Source organism: Oncorhynchus gorbuscha, unplaced genomic scaffold (assembly GCF_021184085.1).
Source record: "Oncorhynchus gorbuscha isolate QuinsamMale2020 ecotype Even-year unplaced genomic scaffold, OgorEven_v1.0 Un_scaffold_360, whole genome shotgun sequence".
In the NCBI taxonomy this organism is placed as follows: domain Eukaryota; kingdom Metazoa; phylum Chordata; class Actinopteri; order Salmoniformes; family Salmonidae; genus Oncorhynchus; species Oncorhynchus gorbuscha.
Window position 1 is genome coordinate 890,344 of NW_025745215.1, and position 20,360 is coordinate 910,703.

A 20,360-nucleotide genomic window follows, 5' to 3' on the forward strand; every position below is an offset into this window, starting at 1 on the left:
TCAAGTATTATGCATAATCATTGAAGAACCGTGTTAATGACAGTATAGATTTAGTTAACTATCAACGTAAGGTGACTCTTTCTGCCCAGGAGAAGTGTTTTCACCCCGTAACATAAGGAGACACTAAATGCTACACTGCATTTCTGAGCTCTCTATTCAACTACTGTCTGACAACTAGACCCTAGGATCCTTACAGGGGTCATGATTAATATCTGATGTAACAACTAGACCCAGGGGTCATGATTAATGTCTGATGTAACAACTAGACCCAGGATCCTTACAGGGGTCATGATTAATGTCTGATGTAACAACTAGACCCAGGATCCTTACAGGGGTCATGATTAATGTCTGATGTAACAACTAGACCCAGGATCCTTACAGGGGTCATGATTAATGTCTGATGTAACAACTAGACCCAGGATCCTTACAGGGGTCATGATTAATATATAATGTAACAACTAGACCCAGGATCCTTACAGGGGTCATGATTAATGTCTGATGTAACAACTTACACTGCTATAAATTCATGGACAGAAAATTAATGTTTTGTGTGACTTGATTTTGGACCGATCCGTCAAGACGCCAACCACGATAAAGGGTGAAACAGGTTTTAAATCAACGGGTGAATTTGATTGAATATCGCTATCATCCACCCTCATCTTAATGACTTGAAAACAATTGTCTGATTTTTATTGTTAATGACTTAACAGCTGTACCAAGTTGTCCAGCTGTAGTAAATCCTCACTGGTACCCTGGTTTATAGAACAGGGTCTCCATCAGGTCTGTGTGGCTCATTGCCCTCCCTGTGTGTCTGTGTTCCAGCCTCTCACAGTGTGGTCTACCAGAACGAGGAGGGGAAATGGGTGACTGATCTGGCGTACTACTCGTCCTTTGAGAAGGAGGTGGATGGACACCAGCTGCCGGAAGTAGCAGACCAGTTCCAGGCTGAGGACTTCGTTCCAGGCAGTAAGTAGAGGGGCTATTGTCAAGCTGTTCTTTCAGCTGTACGTGGAAATAGGGATTTGTGTATTGTTATTTTGGTTCTAACGAGGGGTTGGTGTTCCGCACCGTAACGTCGGTACCAAAGATCCATTATTAAAACAGCTCGTTTGGATCCTGAATGCTGATTGAACAAACAGTGTTCCAAACCGTGCTCTATTGGCCGTTAAGTTCCATCTGAGAATGATCACTGGGCCTCGTCAGAATATCATGTTGCTGTCCCGAATGATCACCCTGCCTCGTCAGAATATCATGGTGCCTCGTCAGAATATCATGTTGCTGTCCCGAATGATCACCCTGCCTCGTCAGAATATCATGGTGCCTCGTCAGAATATCATGTTGCTGTCCCGAATGATGACCCTGCCTCGTCAGAATATCATGGTGCTGTCCCGAATGAGCACTGGGCCTCGTCAGAATATAATATAATAATAATAATAATATAATAATATATGCCATTTAGCAGACGCTTTTATCCAAAGCGACTTACAGTCATGTGTGCATACATTCTACGTATGGGTGGTCCCGGGGATCGAACCCACTACCCTGGAGTTACAAGCACCATGCTCTACCAAATGAGCTACAGAATATCATGTTGCTGTTCCGAATGATCACTGTGCCTCATCAGAATAGCATTTTGCTGTGCCTCGTCAGAATATCATGTTGCTGTGCCTCGTCAGAATAGCATGTTGCTGTCCCGAATGATCACTGTGCCTCGTCAGAATAGCATGTTGCTGTGCCTCGTCAGAATAGCATGTTGCTGTGCCTCGTCAGAATAGCATGTTGCTGGGCCTCGTCAGAATATCATGTTGCTGTCCCGAATGATCACTGTGCCTCATCAGAATATCATGTTGCTGGGCCTCGTCAGAATATCATGTTGCTGGGCCTCGTCAGAATATCATGTTGCTGGGCCTCGTCAGAATATCATGTTGCACATGATTTTTTCTCTTCCAGCCTAGCGTTTAGTTTGGTCCAGCCGGGGGTTAGTATCAGCCTAGCGTTTAGTTTGCTACAGCTGAGGGTTAATATCAGCCTAGCGTTTAGTTTGCTACAGCTGGGGGTTAATATCAGCCTAGCATTTGGTTTGCTATAGCCGGGGCGTTAGTATCAGCCAAGCTGTCTGCCTTTCTGACCTCGGAAACAATGTTTCACTTTGGAATTTAGCTCTCTTTAGTACCAGACATGAACGGTGCCCAGAATAACTTTTTTTTCTGAGTCAGGCGAAATCACGCATCAATGTCATCATCTTGGACTTATCCAAGTTAATGCCAATAGAAAACAAGCTCAAACGAATGCAGCTACTGTCCTGTCATTCCAGGTTCAATGTTTGACGCGACTGAGTCAGCTGAAAAATGTCTGGCTAGCAAGCGACCAGAACGTCGTCCTTTTTCATAGAAACTATGCTGAAATAATTAACGACTGGGTCGGGTCTGTAGCAACGTGACCCAAATCACGAACAACCAGATTTTCTCTTCCTGTGAAATAATCAAAATAACATTTCAATTAAAAGATGTTATCGTTGTTTAATATTATATAATACGCTGTTGTGACGGGCCGAACCCCAGGTAAATGGGTCGACTGGCCCTACGCTGTTGAGACGGGCCGAACCCCAGGTAAATGGGTTGACTGGCCCTACGCTGTTGAGACGGGCCGAACCCCAGGTAAATGGGTTGACTGGCCCTACGCTGTTGAGACGGGCCGAACCCCAGGTAAATGGGTTGACTGGCCCTACGCTGTTGAGACGGGCCGAACCCCATTTACCAGGGACTGTATTCACCGTACAGCACTGCCTCGCGTGCCTTATGGCTTCATTCAGTGTTTGGAAGAATTCAGATCAGCAGTGTGCTGGAGTTGTCCTGTTTTGTGTTCCAGGTAACGCCATAGAGAAGATCATAGAAGACCAGAAGGAGTTTGAGAAGGAGAACCAGTTCATGCAAGAGGAGGTGATGGAGCCTGCCTCCACCAGTCCAGGTCTCCTATCTGACACGTCCTGGAGACTCCCAGCTAGCAGCCACATCCTGATGAGGGCCAGCCAGGTGTCCCAGGAGCTGGACAGAGGGAACCAGAGCTACCTCCGTCTGTCTCTCGGGACCTTCTTCCAGCAGCGCTCTGAGGCCCTGGGCTGTCTAGGGGACGACCGGGAAGACGATGCAGTCAAACGGGTATGGGACTTGTTCAGTGTCCTGTTGACTCCGCTCTGCAGGCCGCTGCTCTACTCTTTCACTATTCACCTAGTCTCTTAGGGTTTGGTGTCCTTTCAGTTCAGGAATACGAGGCTTCATCTCGGTCTGGGAAACCTGCCCGCGGTGCGTAGGGGACAGTAGGGAAGCCATGTTTGAGACTACCACTGAGGGTTTTTCCCATCGCCCTTCTGACCAGTTTGTTGTTGTATCTTCTCTCCAGCCGTCGTTTGGTTACGTCATCACCTCTCCAGAGAAGAGGGAACCGTTTCCTCTGATTCACCCATCAGACTTCCTGTCTCAGGACAGCTCGGTCCACAACGACACCCTCACACACACTGACCACGACCGCACCATGAACACAGGTACGAACCGTCTGGACGTCCCAGACACTTGTCTGATTCTCACTGTGAGGCCAGGCAGTAAGACACTTATTCCTGATTCCCACTGTGAGGCCAGGCAGTAAGACACTTATTCCTGATTCTCACTGTGAGGCCAGGCAGTAAGACACTTATTCCTGATTCTCACTGTGAGGCCAGGCAGTAAGACACTTATTCCTGATTCCCACTGTGAGGCCAGGCAGTAAGACACTTATTCCTGATTCCCACTGTGAGGCCAGGCAGTAAGACACTTATTCCTGATTCCCACTGTGAGGCCAGGCAGTAAGACACTTATTCCTGATTCCCACTGTGAGGCCAGGCAGTAAGACACTTATTCCTGATTCCCACTGTGAGGCCAGGCAGTAAGACACTTATTCCTGATTCTCACTGTGAGGCCAGGCAGTAAGACCCTTATTCCTGATTCTCACTGTGAGGCCGGCCAGGCAGTAAGTCACTTATTCTTGATTCCCACTGTGAGGCCAGGCAGTAAGACACTTATTCTTGATTCCCACTGTGAGGCCGTCCAGGCGGTAAGACACTTATTCCTGATTCTCACTATGAGGCCGGCCAGGCAGTAAGACACTTATTCCTGATTCTCACTGTGAGGCCAGGCAGTAAGACACTTATTCCTGATTCCCACTGTGAGGCCGGCCAGGCAGTAAGACACTTATTCCTGATTCCCACTGTGAGGCCGGCCAGGCAGTAAGACACTTATTCCTGATTCTCACTGTGAGGCCGGCCAGGCAGTAAGACACTTATTCCTGATTCTCACTGTGAGGCCCGGCAGTAAGACACTTATTCCTGATTCCCACTGTGAGGCCGGCCAGTAAGACACTTATTCCTGATTCCCACTGTGAGGTCAGCCCAGTACATTCTGACTTGGTTTGGCATCATTTTTCTTACTTGATCAGTCATCTTTATTCCTCATTTTAAAGTCATGAGTCATAATCAGAGTATCACGTACGGTGACTGATACTTCCAATGTGTTGTTTTTGTAGAGGACTTGGACAAGACTGTGGAGGCAGATCCAGACAGGGTGTCACCTACAGGAGATGGCGAGCCAGAGCCTTGTGAATCAGCCTCTTCCCCCCTCTCTGAGGCCCTGCTCTCCCCCAGCCAGACCCTTCCCTCAGCCTCCCCCCTCCCTGATGCCCTGCTCTCCCCCAACCAGACCCTTCCCTCAGCCTCCCCTCCCTGAGGCCCTGCTCTCCCCCAGCCAGACCCTTCCCTCAGCCTCCCCCGGCAGCCTGGGCCCCAGCCCCGACACAGACCAGTCTAGCCTCATGTTGTCTATCAGCACCATTGCCTCGGCCATCGCAGATGCCTCCATCTCCTCCGAGCCCTCCCAGCTGGCTGCCATGATCATGGAGCTGTCAAAGAGGAGTAGGTTACAGAGGCAACACCAGAAAGGTGTGCTGGACCTGGACCAGCCCGGCCCTAACCAGGTTCAACTGGACCAGCCCGGCCCTAACCAGGTTCAACTGGACCAGCCCGGCCCTAACCAGGTTCAACTGGACCACCCCGGCCCTAACCAGGTTCAACTGGACCAGCCCGGCCCTAACCAGGTTCAACTGGACCAGAGAATCCTGCTGGAGACTCTACAGAGGAGCCAGTGTGCCGGGGACCTACTGGAGACTCTACAGAGGAGCCAGTGTGCCGGGGACCTACTGGAGACTCTACAGAGGAGCCAGTGTGCCGGGGACCTACTGGAGACTCTACAGAGGAGCCAGTGTGCCGGGGACCTACTGGAGACTCTACAGAGGAGCCAGTGTGCCGGGGACCTACTGGAGACTCTACAGAGGAGCCAGTGTGCCGGGGACCTACTGGAGACTCTACAGAGGAGCCAGTGTGCCGGGGACCTACTGGAGACTCTACAGAGGAGCCAGTGTGCTGGGGACCTCAGTGCCTTCGACATTGAAAAGTACCTGAAGCAGACCGAGGTATCCACCAGCAGCGACAGCGACCAGTCAGGCTCCTCCCACTACACTTTTGACATCCTCGGCTGGGCCGACAGCCTCAACTCCTCCCACAGGAAGTCCCAGGCTGCATCACTTGTTGTTACTGTGGAGAACGAGAGCTCGGGTTATCAACACCAGGCTACCGAATACCAGGCTAGCACCAAGGGAGAAATCTCCTCTGGCGTAGAGGCGAAGGCGGGTTTGACACAAGGTTACCCTGCTGCTATGACCCGTCCAGTCTCTGCTGGACTACATCCAGGTTCTGGTCAGAGTGGAGTAGGCCCAGCTAACAAGATGGAGGTGAGGAGGAGAAGTTCCATCCCCCGTCCCAGGGCCAGTTCCATCCCTACAGCCTCTGGCAAACCAGGGAGGAGGTCTGTGGGCTCTGGTCAGTTCTCCTCAACCACCATCTCCCCAGCCAAACCAGCTGCTAACAGGAAGGCTGTAGGGAATAACAGTGAGCCCCAGCCAGCTGGTGTACTAAGCAGGAGCAAAACAGAGAGTGGTGGGCCTGAACTAGGAGCAGTCCGTCCAACACCCAACAACACCCCAGCCCAGAAGGTAGAGGACCCCTCCGCATCTCCTGCCCCAGGCCCTAAGACCTCCCCTGGTCTGAGGAAGGGTCTGTCAGGGCCGCTGTCCCTCAGAGACATCACATCCCCCTCCCAGAGAACCAGGAGGAGCACAGTGAAGACCCACGCTACAGGGAGCAGTACAACCCAGCAGGAGAAACCCAGTGGCCTGGAGAAGAGTGTTGGAGAAGCTCCTCCCAACGCTGTGGCCAAACATGTTGGTTTTACTTCCTCGTGTCACAGCCCCCAGCCTGCTGCTGCACACAGGACGTACGGTCAGTCTCTGGTCCAATCAACAACCTTATTCAGCTCTTCAACTCATTTAAGAGAGGAATAAACATGTTTGTTAAGCTTAGCTTAGTTTCGATCCCATTCTTTTCCTGGTCCTTCCGGCCGGATTGGGACATCTGGTTTTTCAATGTTGATTATAGTTTATTTGAGGTGATTTCCTGGTCTTGTGTTCTGCAGATAATGATAAAGGAGGATTTAGTTCATTGGCTAAGGAGTGTATTAATGTCCTGGTCAGGTGATGTTCTCTGGCTAAGGAGTGTATTAATGTTCTGGTCAGGTGGTGATATTAATGTGTTGTATTAATGTCCTGGTCAGGTGATGATAGTAATGTGTTGTATTAATATCCTGGTCAGGTGATGATAGTAATGTGTTGTATTAATGTCCTGGTCAGGTGATGATAGTAATGTGTTGTATTAATGTTCTGGTCAGGTGGTGATAGTAATGTGTTGTATTAATGTCCTGGTCAGGTGGTGATGGTAATGTGTTGTATTAATGTCCTGGTCAGGTGATGATAGTAATGTGTTGTATTAATGTTCTGGTCAGGTGGTGATAGTAATGTGTTGTATTAATGTCCTGGTCAGGTGATGATAGTAATGTGTTGTATTAATGTCCTGGTCAGGTGATGATAGTAATGTGTTGTATTAATGTCCTGGTCAGGTGATGATATTAATGTCCTGGTCAGGTGGTGATATTAATGTCCTGGTCAGGTGATGATATTAATGTCCTGGTCAGGTGGTGATATTAATGTCCTGGTCAGGTGGTGATATTAATGTCCTGGTCAGGTGGTGATAGTAATGTGTTGTATTAATGTCCTGGTCAGGTGATGATAGTAATGTCCTGGTCAGGTGATGATATTAATGTCCTGGTCAGGTGGTGATATTAATGTCCTGGTCAGGTGGTGATATTAATGTCCTGGTCAGGTGGTGATAGTAATGTGTTGTATTAATGTCCTGGTCAGGTGATGATAGTAATGTGTTGTATTAATGTCCTGGTCAGGTGATGATAGTAATGTGTTGTATTAATGTCCTGGTCAGGTGATGATAGTAATGTGTTGTATTAATGTCCTGGTCAGGTGGTGATAGTAATGTGTTGTATTAATGTTCTGGTCAGGTGGTGATAGTAATGTGTTGTATTAATGTCCTGGTCAGGTGGTGATAGTAATGTGTTGTATTAATGTCCTGGTCAGGTGATGTTCTCTGGTTAGATTGTATTAATGTCCTGGTCAGGTGATGTTCTCTGGTTAGATTGTATTAATGTCCTGGTCAGGTGGTGATAGTAATGTGTTGTATTAATGTCCTGGTCAGGTGGTGATAGTAATGTATTGTATTAATGTTCTGGTCAGGTGATGATAGTACATTTACATTACATTTAACTCATTTAATGTAAATGTAAATGTACTATCATCACCTGACCAGAACATTAATACACTCCTTAGCCAATGAGCCAATTACAATAGTAATGTGTTGTATTAATGTCCTGGTCAGGTGATGATAGTAATGTGTTGTATTAATGTCCTGGTCAGGTGATGATAGTAATGTGTTGTATTAATATCCTGGTCAGGTGATGTTCTCTGGTTAGATTGTATTAATGTCCTGGTCAGGTGATGATAGTAATGTGTTGTATTAATGTCCTGGTCAGGTGATGATAGTAATGTGTTGTATTAATGTCCTGGTCAGGTGATGATAGTAATGTGTTGTATTAATGTCCTGGTCAGGTGATGATAGTAATGTGTTGTATTAATGTCCTGGTCAGGTGGTGATGGTAATGTGTTGTATTAATGTCCTGGTCAGGTGATGATAGTAATGTGTTGTATTAATGTCCTGGTCAGGTGATGATAGTAATGTGTTGTATTAATGTCCTGGTCAGGTGATGTTCTCTGGTTAGATTGTATTAATGTCCTGGTCAGGTGATGATAGTAATGTGTTGTATTAATGTCCTGGTCAGGTGGTGATAGTAATGTATTGTATTAATGTTCTGGTCAGGTGATGATAGTACATTTACATTACATTTAACTCATTTAATGTAAATGTAAATGTACTATCATCACCTGACCAGAACATTAATACACTCCTTAGCCAATGAGCCAATTACAATAGTAATGTGTTGTATTAATGTCCTGGTCAGGTGATGATAGTAATGTGTTGTATTAATGTCCTGGTCAGGTGATGATAGTAATGTGTTGTATTAATATCCTGGTCAGGTGATGTTCTCTGGTTAGATTGTATTAATGTCCTGGTCAGGTGATGATAGTAATGTGTTGTATTAATGTCCTGGTCAGGTGATGATAGTAATGTGTTGTATTAATGTCCTGGTCAGGTGATGATAGTAATGTGTTGTATTAATGTCCTGGTCAGGTGATGATAGTAATGTGTTGTATTAATGTCCTGGTCAGGTGGTGATGGTAATGTGTTGTATTAATGTCCTGGTCAGGTGATGATAGTAATGTGTTGTATTAATGTCCTGGTCAGGTGATGATAGTAATGTGTTGTATTAATGTCCTGGTCAGGTGATGTTCTCTGGTTCGATTGTATTAATGTCCTGGTCAGGTGATGATAGTAATGTGTTGTATTAATGTCCTGGTCAGGTGGTGATAGTAATGTGTTGTATTAATGTCCTGGTCAGGTGATGATAGTAATGTGTTGTATTAATGTCCTGGTCAGGTGATGATAGTAATGTGTTGTTCTCTGTAGATGTGTCTCCAGGTACTCCTGTGCATCATGCCGGAGGACCAGAGCAGAGCCAGTGCACCTTCAGACCCTCCACCTCTCCTCTCACCCACTCCTCCCCCTCACAGACCTCCTTCCCCAGCCAAGAAGGGTACACGGCTGCTTCAAATCAATCAATTATTCAATCAATCCGATGTGTCAGGTTGTTGCCCTCTACTGTGTAACTCTACTTCCTAAATCTTCTCTTTCTCTCTGGTGCCCCGACAGGACTGTGTCGCCCCCCTCCCCCAGTATAGGGGACAGGAGACGTCCCAGTGATCTCACTCCTCCCCAGTCTGAGTGGAGCTGTTCCAGCCTCAGCAGACTGACATACATCTCTCTGAATGACAGCACGGCTGTCAACACAACCGGCGTCCCAACTCCTGACAGACACAAGGTATGGTAGGCAGGGACTGGACCTCGTACGGGCTTCTCTTTCAAATACTCCTTTCCATGTCTCAGTGAGACTCCCATCGGGCAGTTTCCAAATGACCTAGAGATCAATCACACGTCGTCTGACCGAGGGCCGGAAGTGATCAGGGACGGCTCCTGAAGCTCTCCTCAGTATGACTTTAATTCCTGTCTTCCTGCTTTTTTATTTTATTTTATTTCACCTTTATTTAACCAGGTAGGCAAGTTGAGAACAAGTTCTCATTTACAATTGCGACCTGGCCAAGATAAAGCAAAGCAGTTCGACAGATACAACGACACAGAGTTACACATGGAGTAAAACAAACATACAGTCAATAATACAGTATAAACAAGTCTATATACAATGTGAGCAAATTAGGTTAGAAGGGAGGTAAAGGCAAAAAAGGCCATGGTGGCAAAGTAAATACAATATAGCAAGTAAAACACTGGAATGGTAGTTTTGCAATGGAATAATGTGCAAAGTAGACATAAAAATAATGGGGTGCAAAGGAGCAAAATAAATAAATAAATTAAATACAGTTGGGAAAGAGGTAGTTGTTTGGGCTAAATTATAGGTGGGCTATGTGCATGTGCAGTAATCTGTAAGATGCTCTGACAGTTGGTGCTTAAAGCTAGTGAGGGAGATAAGTGTTTCCAGTTTCAGAGATTTTTGCAGTTCGTTCCAGTCACTGGCAGCAGAGAACTGGAAGGAGAGGCGGCCAAAGAAAGAATTGGTTTTGGGGGTGACCAGAGAGATATACCTGCTGGAGCGAGTGCTACAGGTGGGAGATGCTATGGTGACCAGCGAGCTGAGATAAGGGGGGACTTTACCTAGCAGGGTCTTGTAGATGACATGGAGCCAGTGGGTTTGGCGACGAGTATGAAGCGAGGGCCAGCCAACGAGAGCGTACAGGTCGCAATGGTGGGTAGTATATGGGGCTTTGGTGACAAAATGGATTGCACTGTGATAGACTGCATCCAATTTGTTGAGTAGGGTATTGGAGGCTATTTTGTAAATGACATCGCCAAAGTCGAGGATTGGTAGGATGGTCAGTTTTACAAGGGTATGTTTGGCAGCATGAGTGAAGGATGCTTTGTTGCGAAATAGGAAGCCAATTCTAGATTTAACTTTGAATTGGAGATGTTTGATATGGGTCTGGAAGGAGAGTTTACAGTCTAACCAGACACCTAAGTATTTGTAGTTGTCCACGTATTCTAAGTCAGAGCCGTCTAGAGTAGTGATGTTGGACAGGCGGGTAGGTGCAGGTAGCGATCGGTTGAAGAGCATGGATTTAGTTTTACTTGTATTTAAGAGCAATTGGAGGCCACAGAAGGAGAGTTGTATGGCATTGAAGCTTGCCTGGAGGGTTGTTAACAGTGTCCAAAGAAGGGCCGGAAGTATACAGAATGGTGTCGTCTGCGTAGAGGTGGATCAGGGACTCACCAGCAGCAAGAGCGACCTCATTGATGTATACAGAGAAGAGAGTCGGTCCAAGAATTGAACCCTGTGGCACCCCCATAGAGACTGCCAGAGGTCCGGACAGCAGACCCTCCGATTTGACACACTGAACTCTATCAGAGAAGTAGTTGGTGAACCAGGCGAGGCAATCATTTGCTTAACAGTTCACAGGCAAAACCGTGAGGTTAATGGAGTCCATAGTGTTCGGTACTTAGCGAAAGGAAAATGTGATTTCTGCTTCCGTCTCCGGTGGTAGCTAACATGACACGGCTAGCCATCCCGACCGGGTTAACCCATGCCGTGAGGCGTAAGCTAACTTGGCTAGCCATCCCGACCGGGTTAACCCATGCCGTGAGGTTTAAGCTAACTTGGCTAGCCATCCCGACCGGGTTAACCCATGCCGTGAGGTTTAAGCTAACTTGGCTAGCCAGCTGGACCGCTTCATCTGCCAACGTGCAGTTCCCCTTGGCTAGCCTGCTGGAACGCTACATCTACCAACGCGCTGTTCCCCTTTGGCTAGCCAGCTGGAACGCTACATCTGCCAATGCGCAGTTCCCTTTGGCTAGCTTTCCATACCTGGAGAGGTGGAATCGCTACGGTGACCGGGGAAAGCACACACGTTCTCTGAATAGCTTTGTGCTAGCCAACTAGCCAACTAGACGATTAGCCCATGATTAGACTAATGCTAGCTAGCTTATGGCTACAACTGGGGATAGTAATGTGGGGCGGCAGGGTAGCCTAGTGGTTAGAGCGTTGGACTAGTAACCGGAAGGCTGCAAGTTCAAACCCCCGAGCTGACAAGGTACACATCTGTTGTACTGCCCCTGAACAGGCAGTTAACCCACTGTTCCTAGGCCGTCATTGAAAATAAGAATTTGTTCTTGCAAAGCTAACCTTGCTAGCCAGCTGGAAAGCAAGCTAGCCACTCCAACCACAGACTGTTATCCCTGCAAAGGGAAAACCGAGAGCACCTCTGTGCTCCTAAAACCCTGCCTGGCGTGCAGCGGCTCATTTCCATGCGCAGGTAAAATGGGAGTTCACTCAACCCCGAAGTGCCCTCCGTACCGCAGCTCATCCCCCAACTCTCGTTCAAGTAGCCGGGGCAGGAGGACACATTATCAGTCGCCACCAAGCACTGTCCCCAAACCACCGTGTGTTAACACTGCCCATATCAACAACAAGTATCTGTTGCATCCATGTGTCTTGGAGGGTTCAGTGAAAATACAACATGTCACCTCCCAGAAGGCCCTCTGGCTCCACTAACAGACCAGTGTCTTGGAGGGCTCAGTGAAAATACAACATGTCACCTCCCAGAAGGCCCTCTGGCTCCACTAACAGACCAGTGTCTTGGAGGGCTCAGTGAAAATACAACATGTCACCTCCCAGAAGGCCCTCTGGCTCCACTAACAGACCAGTGTCTTGGAGGACTCAGTGAAAATACAACATGTCACCTCCCAGAAGGCCCTCTGGCTCCACTAACAGACTAGCGGTTATCCAAGGTGAGCTTGTTACCGAACCCTGCCAAAGGGAGGTCCCTCCTGTCAACGGCTAACCACTGGATTGGGACTGCAGGCTGTTATGTTGTGTTATAATGGAAAGGGTTTACCCCAGAGGGCTTGATGGCTCATTCCACCAGAGGTGTGGGTACCTCATGGGCACTGTCAAAGGCATCTGTTTGCGATTTCAGTATTTTGGGCTTTCCCTCATACGGTCCTCTGTCAGGCTACCCTGGCTTCGGAGAGCATGTCTATGATACGGAGGCTTCCTCTCTCCCACGGTGAGATGTCGAAAACAACTTTTTGAAAGTGAACTGTTACTTGTGTAAGCCCGGTTCGCTGATGATGAGCGAGAGATCTCACCGCGTTTCCCGGCTTGCAAGGGGGAAAGGAGTAGAGGCTTGAGAATGATGGACAGGTCTCCGACAGATGTTGTGTGATTTGGTTGTCTTCGTGAGCGAATCCCACTGAGATGCAGTGCCTTCAGTGTTACGGCCTTAATTTAAAATAAATTACATGCGATTTGTCTCTGTCCTACACAAAATGTACAAATGAATAAACGATGAAACGCTGAAATGTCTTGAGTCGATAAGTGTTCAACCCCTTGTGTTATGGCAAGTCTAAGTGTTCAACCCCTTGTGTTATGGCAAGTCTAGTGTTCAACCCCTTGTGTTATGGCAAGTCTAGTGTTCAACCCCTTGTGTTATGGCAAGTCTAGTGTTCAACCCCTTGTGTTATGGCAAGTCTAGTGTTCAACCCCTTGTGTTATGGCAAGTCTAGTGTTCAACCGCTTGTGTTATGGCAAGTCTAGTGTTCAACCGCTTGTGTTATGGCAAGTCTAGTGTTCAACCCCTTGTGTTATGGCAAGTCTAGTGTTCAACCCCTTGTGTTATGGCAAGTCTAGTGTTCAACCCCTTGTGTTATGGCAAGTCTAGTGTTCAACCCCTTGTGTTATGGCAAGTCTAGTGTTCAACCCCTTGTGTTATGGCAAGTCTAGGTCATGATTATCAATGCCCTTAAGTCACAAGTTGCATGGACTCTGTATGCAATAGTGTTTCAAATGATTTTTGAATGACTACCTCATCTCTGTACCTCACAAATACAATTATCTAAGGTCCCTCGGTCAAGCAGCGCACTTCAAACACAGATTCAACCACAGAGACCAGGGAGGTTTTTCAATGCCTCGTAAAGAAGGGTACCTGTTGGTAGATGGGTCAAAATAAAAATAATCTGACATTGAATAACTCTTTGAGCATGGTGAAGTTATTAATTACACTTTGGATGGTGTATCAATACACCCAGTCACTAAAATGATACAGGCTTCCTTTTTAACTCGGTTGCAATGGTGATTTCAAAACAGTTAAGACCAAGACCTGAAAATGGTTGTCTGGCAATGATCAGCAACCCATATGACAGAACATGAAGAAGAATGGACCAATGTTGCACAATCCAGGTGTGGAACGCTCTTAGATTTACCCAGAAATACTCAGCAGTAATCACTGTCAACATGTATTGACTCAGGGGGTTGAAGACTTGTCAAGGGCAACATATATTAGTGATTCATTCAAGTCAAAGGGATGTGAATATTTTCTGACGGGCGCTGAATCTCTCATCAGAGAACCGAGGTGAAGTAACCTTGAGTTTTGGGTGCTTGTCTTGCTTGTTGTTGCACAATGTTAAGTTGAATGACTGTCACCTGCCTGGAAATACTCAGCTCTGTCATGTCGTGGAGTTACCACATGAAGGAATAACCAACTGACTGTGTGATATCTCTCTCCCTTCCCCAGAGTCATGGCACCATGTCTCTGAGCACCACTATCATCAGGGCCAGTCCCACCCCGCTAGTAGAAGGGGCTGATACCCAGAGTCCTACAGGTCAGGAGCTACCTCCTCACCGCTCTACAGACGTCCTCTGTCCTCCTAGACAGTCCAAGAGCCCAGAGTCTCCTCACCACTCGAACGGTCCTCGTAGTGGCTCGGTAGACCTGCGGAGTGGTTCAGGTCTGGGCTTTACACGCAGCCAGAGTGAGTGTAACTATCACTGTGGGAACAATAGAGACTTCAACCAGCAGAAACGCCACTCCGAACCCAACTCGCACCTTCTCAACAAGTTGGATTCTGGCTACTCCAGCAACCTGAATATCCAGCAGCCCAGCGGTATGGGGGGCCAGGGTAACCAGCAGTGGTCTGGGGTCTCAGCCCAGGGGAGTGAGGTCTATCCTGGGGCCAGGACGGGCTTCGGCCTGCCTTCCTCCGAGGACCTGTGCTACATGCCCATCTCCAGCTTCAAGCCCCAGGGCTCCATGGTGGACCTGCCTCCAGGGGTCCCTAGCCTCCTGACGGGGCGCTCCCTCTTCAGCTCCCAGCTGGCACAGCAGAACCTGGGCTCGGATGGAGCTCTTCACCCTGGTCTCCCTCTGCCTGCTCCCTACCACCACATGGCAATAGTAGGGAACGGCCTGTATGGTCACGCTATGTCCTCGCGGTTAGGACCCAACATTGACCCCTCAGTCAGACACCTCCACAGCTCTGGGGGTCTGGGCGTCTCTGGGCCAGGTGGACCAGGAGGTCCCGGGGGTCTGTACCCCTGCTCTAACCCCCACCTCAATCCCTTGGACCCAGGACTGATGGAGGGGAACCCCTACAACCAGCACTGTGTAGCCTCGTGGTCTGACGGCAGCCTTCCTGAACCCACAGGTAAGTCTTCAATCAATTCTGGAATGTTCTCTTGAATCACTCGAGATAAGAGGGTGTGTTGTAGTGGGAAGAGTTCAAAACGGTTCATCTCACTCTTGTAAGCTTTGAGATAACCCCGGACCCCTCTCTCCCTCTCCAATCCTCCAGCCCAGGTCGTGATCCCTGAGGAGCTGAGGTTCCCCCATGCCTGCTGTGTAGGCATCTCCTCTCAGACCTCACTGGGCATCTTCAACCCCTCCGAGCGTTGGCAGCAGGTCTCCATCACCGTCACCAGTCTGGCCATCAACGGAGAGAAGGTGTCATTTTGTTTTCTAATACAATTGTAAAGAGGACAATGATTTAGAGAGAATTGTATGGTCTGAAATAGTGTCAACATGTGAAAATGTAAAAAATGCTAGAGAATATTTTAAGCAAATTAAGAGCATTAATAGTCCCGGAAATGTAACCACTCTGAAGAACTAGGAACTGCTGTCGAACCGTAATGACCACTTCCTGTCCCACCCAGGTTGAGTCATTCCCATACCAGTGGCTGATAGAACTAGGAACTGCTGTCGAACCGTAATGACCACTTCCTGTCCCACGTTGATAGAACTAGGAACTGCTGTCGAACCGTAATGACCATTTCCTGTCCCACCCAGGTTGAGTCATTCCCGTACCAGTGGCTGATAGAACTAGGAACTGATGTCGAACCATAATGACCACTTCCTGTCCCACCCAGGTTGAGTCATTCCCATACCAGGGGCTGATAGAACTAGGAACTGCTGTTGAACCATAATGACCACTTCCTGTCCCACCCAGGTTGAGTCATTCCCGTACCAGTGGTTGATAGAACTAGGAACTGCTGTCGAACCGTAATGACCACTTCCTGTCCCACCCAGGTTGAGTCATTCCCGTACCAGTGGTTGATAGAACTAGGAACTGCTGTCGAACCGTAATGACCACTTCCTGTCCCACCCAGGTTGAGTCATTCCCATACCAGTGGTTGATAGTGAAGAACTAGGAACTGCTGTCGAACCGTAATGACCACTTCCTGTCCCACCCAGGTTGAGTCATTCCCGTACCAGTGGTTGATAGAACTAGGAACTGCTGTCGAACCGTAATGACCACTTCCTGTCCCACCCAGGTTGAGTCATTCCCATACCAGTGGCTGATAGAACTAGGAACTGCTGTCGAACCGTAATGACCACTTCCTGTCCCACGTTGATAGAACTAGGAACTGCTGTCGAACCGTAATGACCACTTCCTGTCCCACCCAGTTTGAGTCATTCCCGTACCAGTGGTTGATAGAACTAGGAACTGCTGTCGAACCGTAATGACCACTTCCTGTCCCACCCAGGTTGAGTCATTCCCATACCAGTGGCTGATAGAACTAGGAACTGCTGTCGAACCGTAATGACCACTTCCTGTCCCACGTTGATAGAACTAGGAACTGCTGTCGAACCGTAATGACCACTTCCTGTCCCACCCAGGTTGAGTCATTCCCATAGCAGTGGCTGATAGAACTAGGAACTGCTGTCGAACCATAATGACCACTTCCTGTCCCACGTTGATAGAACTAGGAACTGCTGTCGAACCATAATGACCACTTCCTGTCCCACCCAGGTTGAGTCATTCCCGTACCAGTGGTTGATAGAACTAGGAACTGCTGTCGAACCGTAATGACCACTTCCTGTCCCACCCAGGTTGAGTCATTCCCATACCAGTGGCTGATAGAACTAGGAACTGCTGTCGAACCGTAATGACCACTTCCTGTCCCACGTTGATAGAACTAGGAACTGCTGTCGAACCATAATGACCACTTCCTGTCCCACCCAGGTTGAGTCATTCCCGTACCAGTGGCTGATAGAACTAGGAACTGCTGTCGAACCGTAATGACCACTTCCTGTCCCACCCAGGTTGAGTCATTCCCGTACCAGTGGCTGATAGAACTAGGAACTGCTGTCGAACCGTAATGACCACTTCCTGTCCCACCCAGGTTGACTCATTCCCGTACCAGTGGCTGATAGAACTAGGAACTGATGTCGAACCGTAATGACCACTTCCTGTCCCACCCAGGTTGAGTCAATCCCGTACCAGTGGTTGATAGAACTAGGAACTGCTGTCGAACCGTAATGACCATTTCCTGTCCCACCCAGGTTGAGTCATTCCCGTACCAGTGGCTGATAGAACTAGGAACTGCTGTCGAACCGTAATGACCACTTCCTGTCCCACCCAGGTTGAGTCATTCCCATACCAGTGGTTGATAGTGAAGAACTAGGAACTGCTGTCGAACCGTAATGACCACTTCCTGTCCCACCCAGGTTGAGTCATTCCCATACCAGTGGCTGATAGAACTAGGAACTGCTGTCGAACCGTAATGACCACTTCCTGTCCCACGTTGATAGAACTAGGAACTGCTGTCGAACCGTAATGACCACTTCCTGTCCCACCCAGGTTGAGTCATTCCCATAGCAGTGGCTGATAGAACTAGGAACTGCTGTCGAACCATAATGACCACTTCCTGTCCCACGTTGATAGAACTAGGAACTGCTGTCGAACCGTAATGACCACTTCCTGTCCCACCCAGGTTGAGTCATTCCCATACCAGTGGCTGATAGAACTAGGAACTGCTGTCGAACCGTAATGACCACTTCCTGTCCCACGTTGATAGAACTAGGAACTGCTGTCGAACCGTAATGACCACTTCCTGTCCCACCCAGGTTGAGTCATTCCCGTACCAGTGGCTGATAGAACTAGGAACTGCTGTCGAACCGTAATGACCACTTCCTGTCCCACCCAGGTTGAGTCATTCCCGTACCAGTGGCTGATAGAACTAGGAACTGATGTCGAACCGTAATGACCACTTCCTGTCCCACCCAGGTTGAGTCAATCCCGTACCAGTGGTTGATAGAACTAGGAACTGCTGTCGAACCGTAATGACCATTTCCTGTCCCACCCAGGTTGAGTCATTCCCGTACCAGTGGCTGATAGAACTAGGAACTGCTGTCGAACCGTAATGACCACTTCCTGTCCCACCCAGGTTGAGTCATTCCCGTACCAGTGGCTGATAGAACTAGGAACTGCTGTCGAACCGTAATGACCACTTCCTGTCCCACCCAGGTTGAGTCATTCCCGTACCAGTGGTTGATAGAACTAGGAACTGCTGTCGAACCATAATGACCACTTCCTGTCCCACGTTGATAGAACTAGGAACTGCTGTCGAACCATAATGACCACTTCCTGTCCCACCCAGGTTGAGTCATTCCCATACCAGTGGCTGATAGAACTAGGAACTGCTGTCGAACCATAATGACCACTTCCTGTCCCACCCAGGTTGAGTCATTCCCGTACCAGTGGTTGATAGTGAAGAACTAGGAACTGCTGTCGAACCGTAATGACCACTTCCTGTCCCACCCAGGTTGAGTCATTCCCGTACCAGTGGCTGATGGTGAAGAACAAGACCATCATTGGCCCTAAGAGCACGGAGGAGCAGAAGGTGTTGTTCATCCCACCTCAGGCCGGGGTGTACCAAGCTGTCCTCAGTGTCTCCTCCTGGCCTGCCTCCGCTGAGGCCCAGGCTGTCGCCCGCGCCGAGGTGTTCGCCAAGAGGGTGGTCCTCGTCGCCATGGCAGAGAACCCTGCTCTGGAGGTAAGGGGGGTGTGGCTGATCAGTTGTTGGCTTGAGTCCCAAGATTGACTAATGTCGATCATTAGTTAGCTTTGAGTCCATGTCAGGACAGGAAGGACACCTACTACGCGGGCATACTTCCTGTTTGGTTGGTTTTACTTCTTATATTTCAGTGTTTTGATATAACAGTTGTGAAAAACCTCATGGTTTCTGTTCTAGTTGGTTGATATCAGTTATTTTGTTTCTCCACTGTGTCCTGGGTGGTTTCTCCACTGTGTCCTGGGTGGTTTCTCCACTGTGTTCTGGGTGGTTTCTCCACTGTGTCCTGGGTGGTTTCTCCATTGTAACACACTGTGTTCTGGGTGGTTTCTCCATTGTAACACACTGTGTTCTGGGTGGTTTCTCCACTGTAACACACTGTGTTCTGGGTGGTTTCTCCACTGTGTCCTGGGTGGTTTATCCACTGTGTCCTGGGTGGTTTATCCACTGTGTTCTGGGTGGTTTCTCCACTGTGTTCTGGGTGGTTTCTCCACTGTGTCCTGGGTGGTTTCTCCACTGTGTTCTGGGTGGTTTCTCCACTGTAACACACTGTGTTCTGGGTGGTTTCTCCACTGTGTTCTGGGGGGTTTCTCCACTGTGTTTTGGGTGATTTCTCCACTGTAACACACTGTGTTCTGGGTGGTTTCTCCACTGTGTTCTGGGTGGTTTCTCCACTGTGTTCTGGGTGGTTTCTCCACTGTGTTCTGGGGGGTTTCTCCACTGTGTCCTGGGGGGTTTCTCCACTGTGTTCTGGGTGGTTTCTCCACTGTGTTCTGGGTGGTTTCTCCACTGTGTTCTGGGTGGTTTTTCCACTGTGTCCTGGGTGGTTTCTCCACTGTAACACACTGTGTTCTGGGTGGTTTCTCCACTGTGTTCTGGTTGGTTTCTCCACTGTGTCCTGGGTGGTTTCTCCACTGTGTCCTGGGTGGTTTCTCCACTGTGTTCTGGGCGGTTTCTCCACTGTGTCCTGGGTGGTTTCTCCACTGTGTCCTGGGTGGTTTCTCCACTGTGTCCTGGGTGGTTTCTCCACTGTCTCCTGGGTGGTTTCTCCACTGTGTCCTGGGTGGTTTCTCCACTGTGTCCTGGGTGGTTTCTCCACTGTGTCCTGGGTGGTTTCTCCACTGTGTCCTGGGGGGTTTCTCCACTGTGTCCTGGGGGGTTTCTCCACTATAACACACTGTATTCTGGGTGGTTTCTCCTCTCCAGGTGGATGTGGGGAAGTGTGGCAGTCTGGACTTCGGAGACCTGGCAGGTGGCAGTGCCAAAGCTCTCCCTCTGAAGCTGCTGAACAGGACTCAGGCCACCGTACCTATTAGACTGGTTATCAGTGCTGTAAGACAATACAATGCACTACATTACCATACAATACAATGCTATGCAGTACATTACAATGCAGTACAGTACAATGCTATGTGCTACATTACCATGCAGTACATTACAACACAATACAGTACAATGCTATGTGCTACATTACCATACAATACTATGCTATGCAGTACATTACAATGCAGTACAGTACATTACAACACAATACAGTACAATGCTATGCGGTACATTACCATGCAGTAC

The 20,360-nt window shown here is 48.5% G+C and overlaps 1 protein-coding gene across 1 annotated transcript in view; it reads left to right on the forward strand.

Moving 5' to 3' along the window:
• LOC124017978 (centrosomal protein of 192 kDa-like) overlaps nucleotides 1-20,360 on the forward strand; it is a 78,132-nt gene that overhangs the window by 18,995 nt on the left and 38,777 nt on the right. The window contains 11 exon segments of the mRNA XM_046333222.1: nucleotides 823-966; nucleotides 2,869-3,158; nucleotides 3,400-3,541; nucleotides 4,555-4,743; nucleotides 4,745-6,361; nucleotides 9,068-9,194; nucleotides 9,311-9,479; nucleotides 14,236-15,145; nucleotides 15,293-15,441; nucleotides 18,543-18,773; nucleotides 19,998-20,123. Of these exon segments, the coding sequence (XP_046189178.1) occupies nucleotides 823-966; nucleotides 2,869-3,158; nucleotides 3,400-3,541; nucleotides 4,555-4,743; nucleotides 4,745-6,361; nucleotides 9,068-9,194; nucleotides 9,311-9,479; nucleotides 14,236-15,145; nucleotides 15,293-15,441; nucleotides 18,543-18,773; nucleotides 19,998-20,123 (4,094 nt within the window).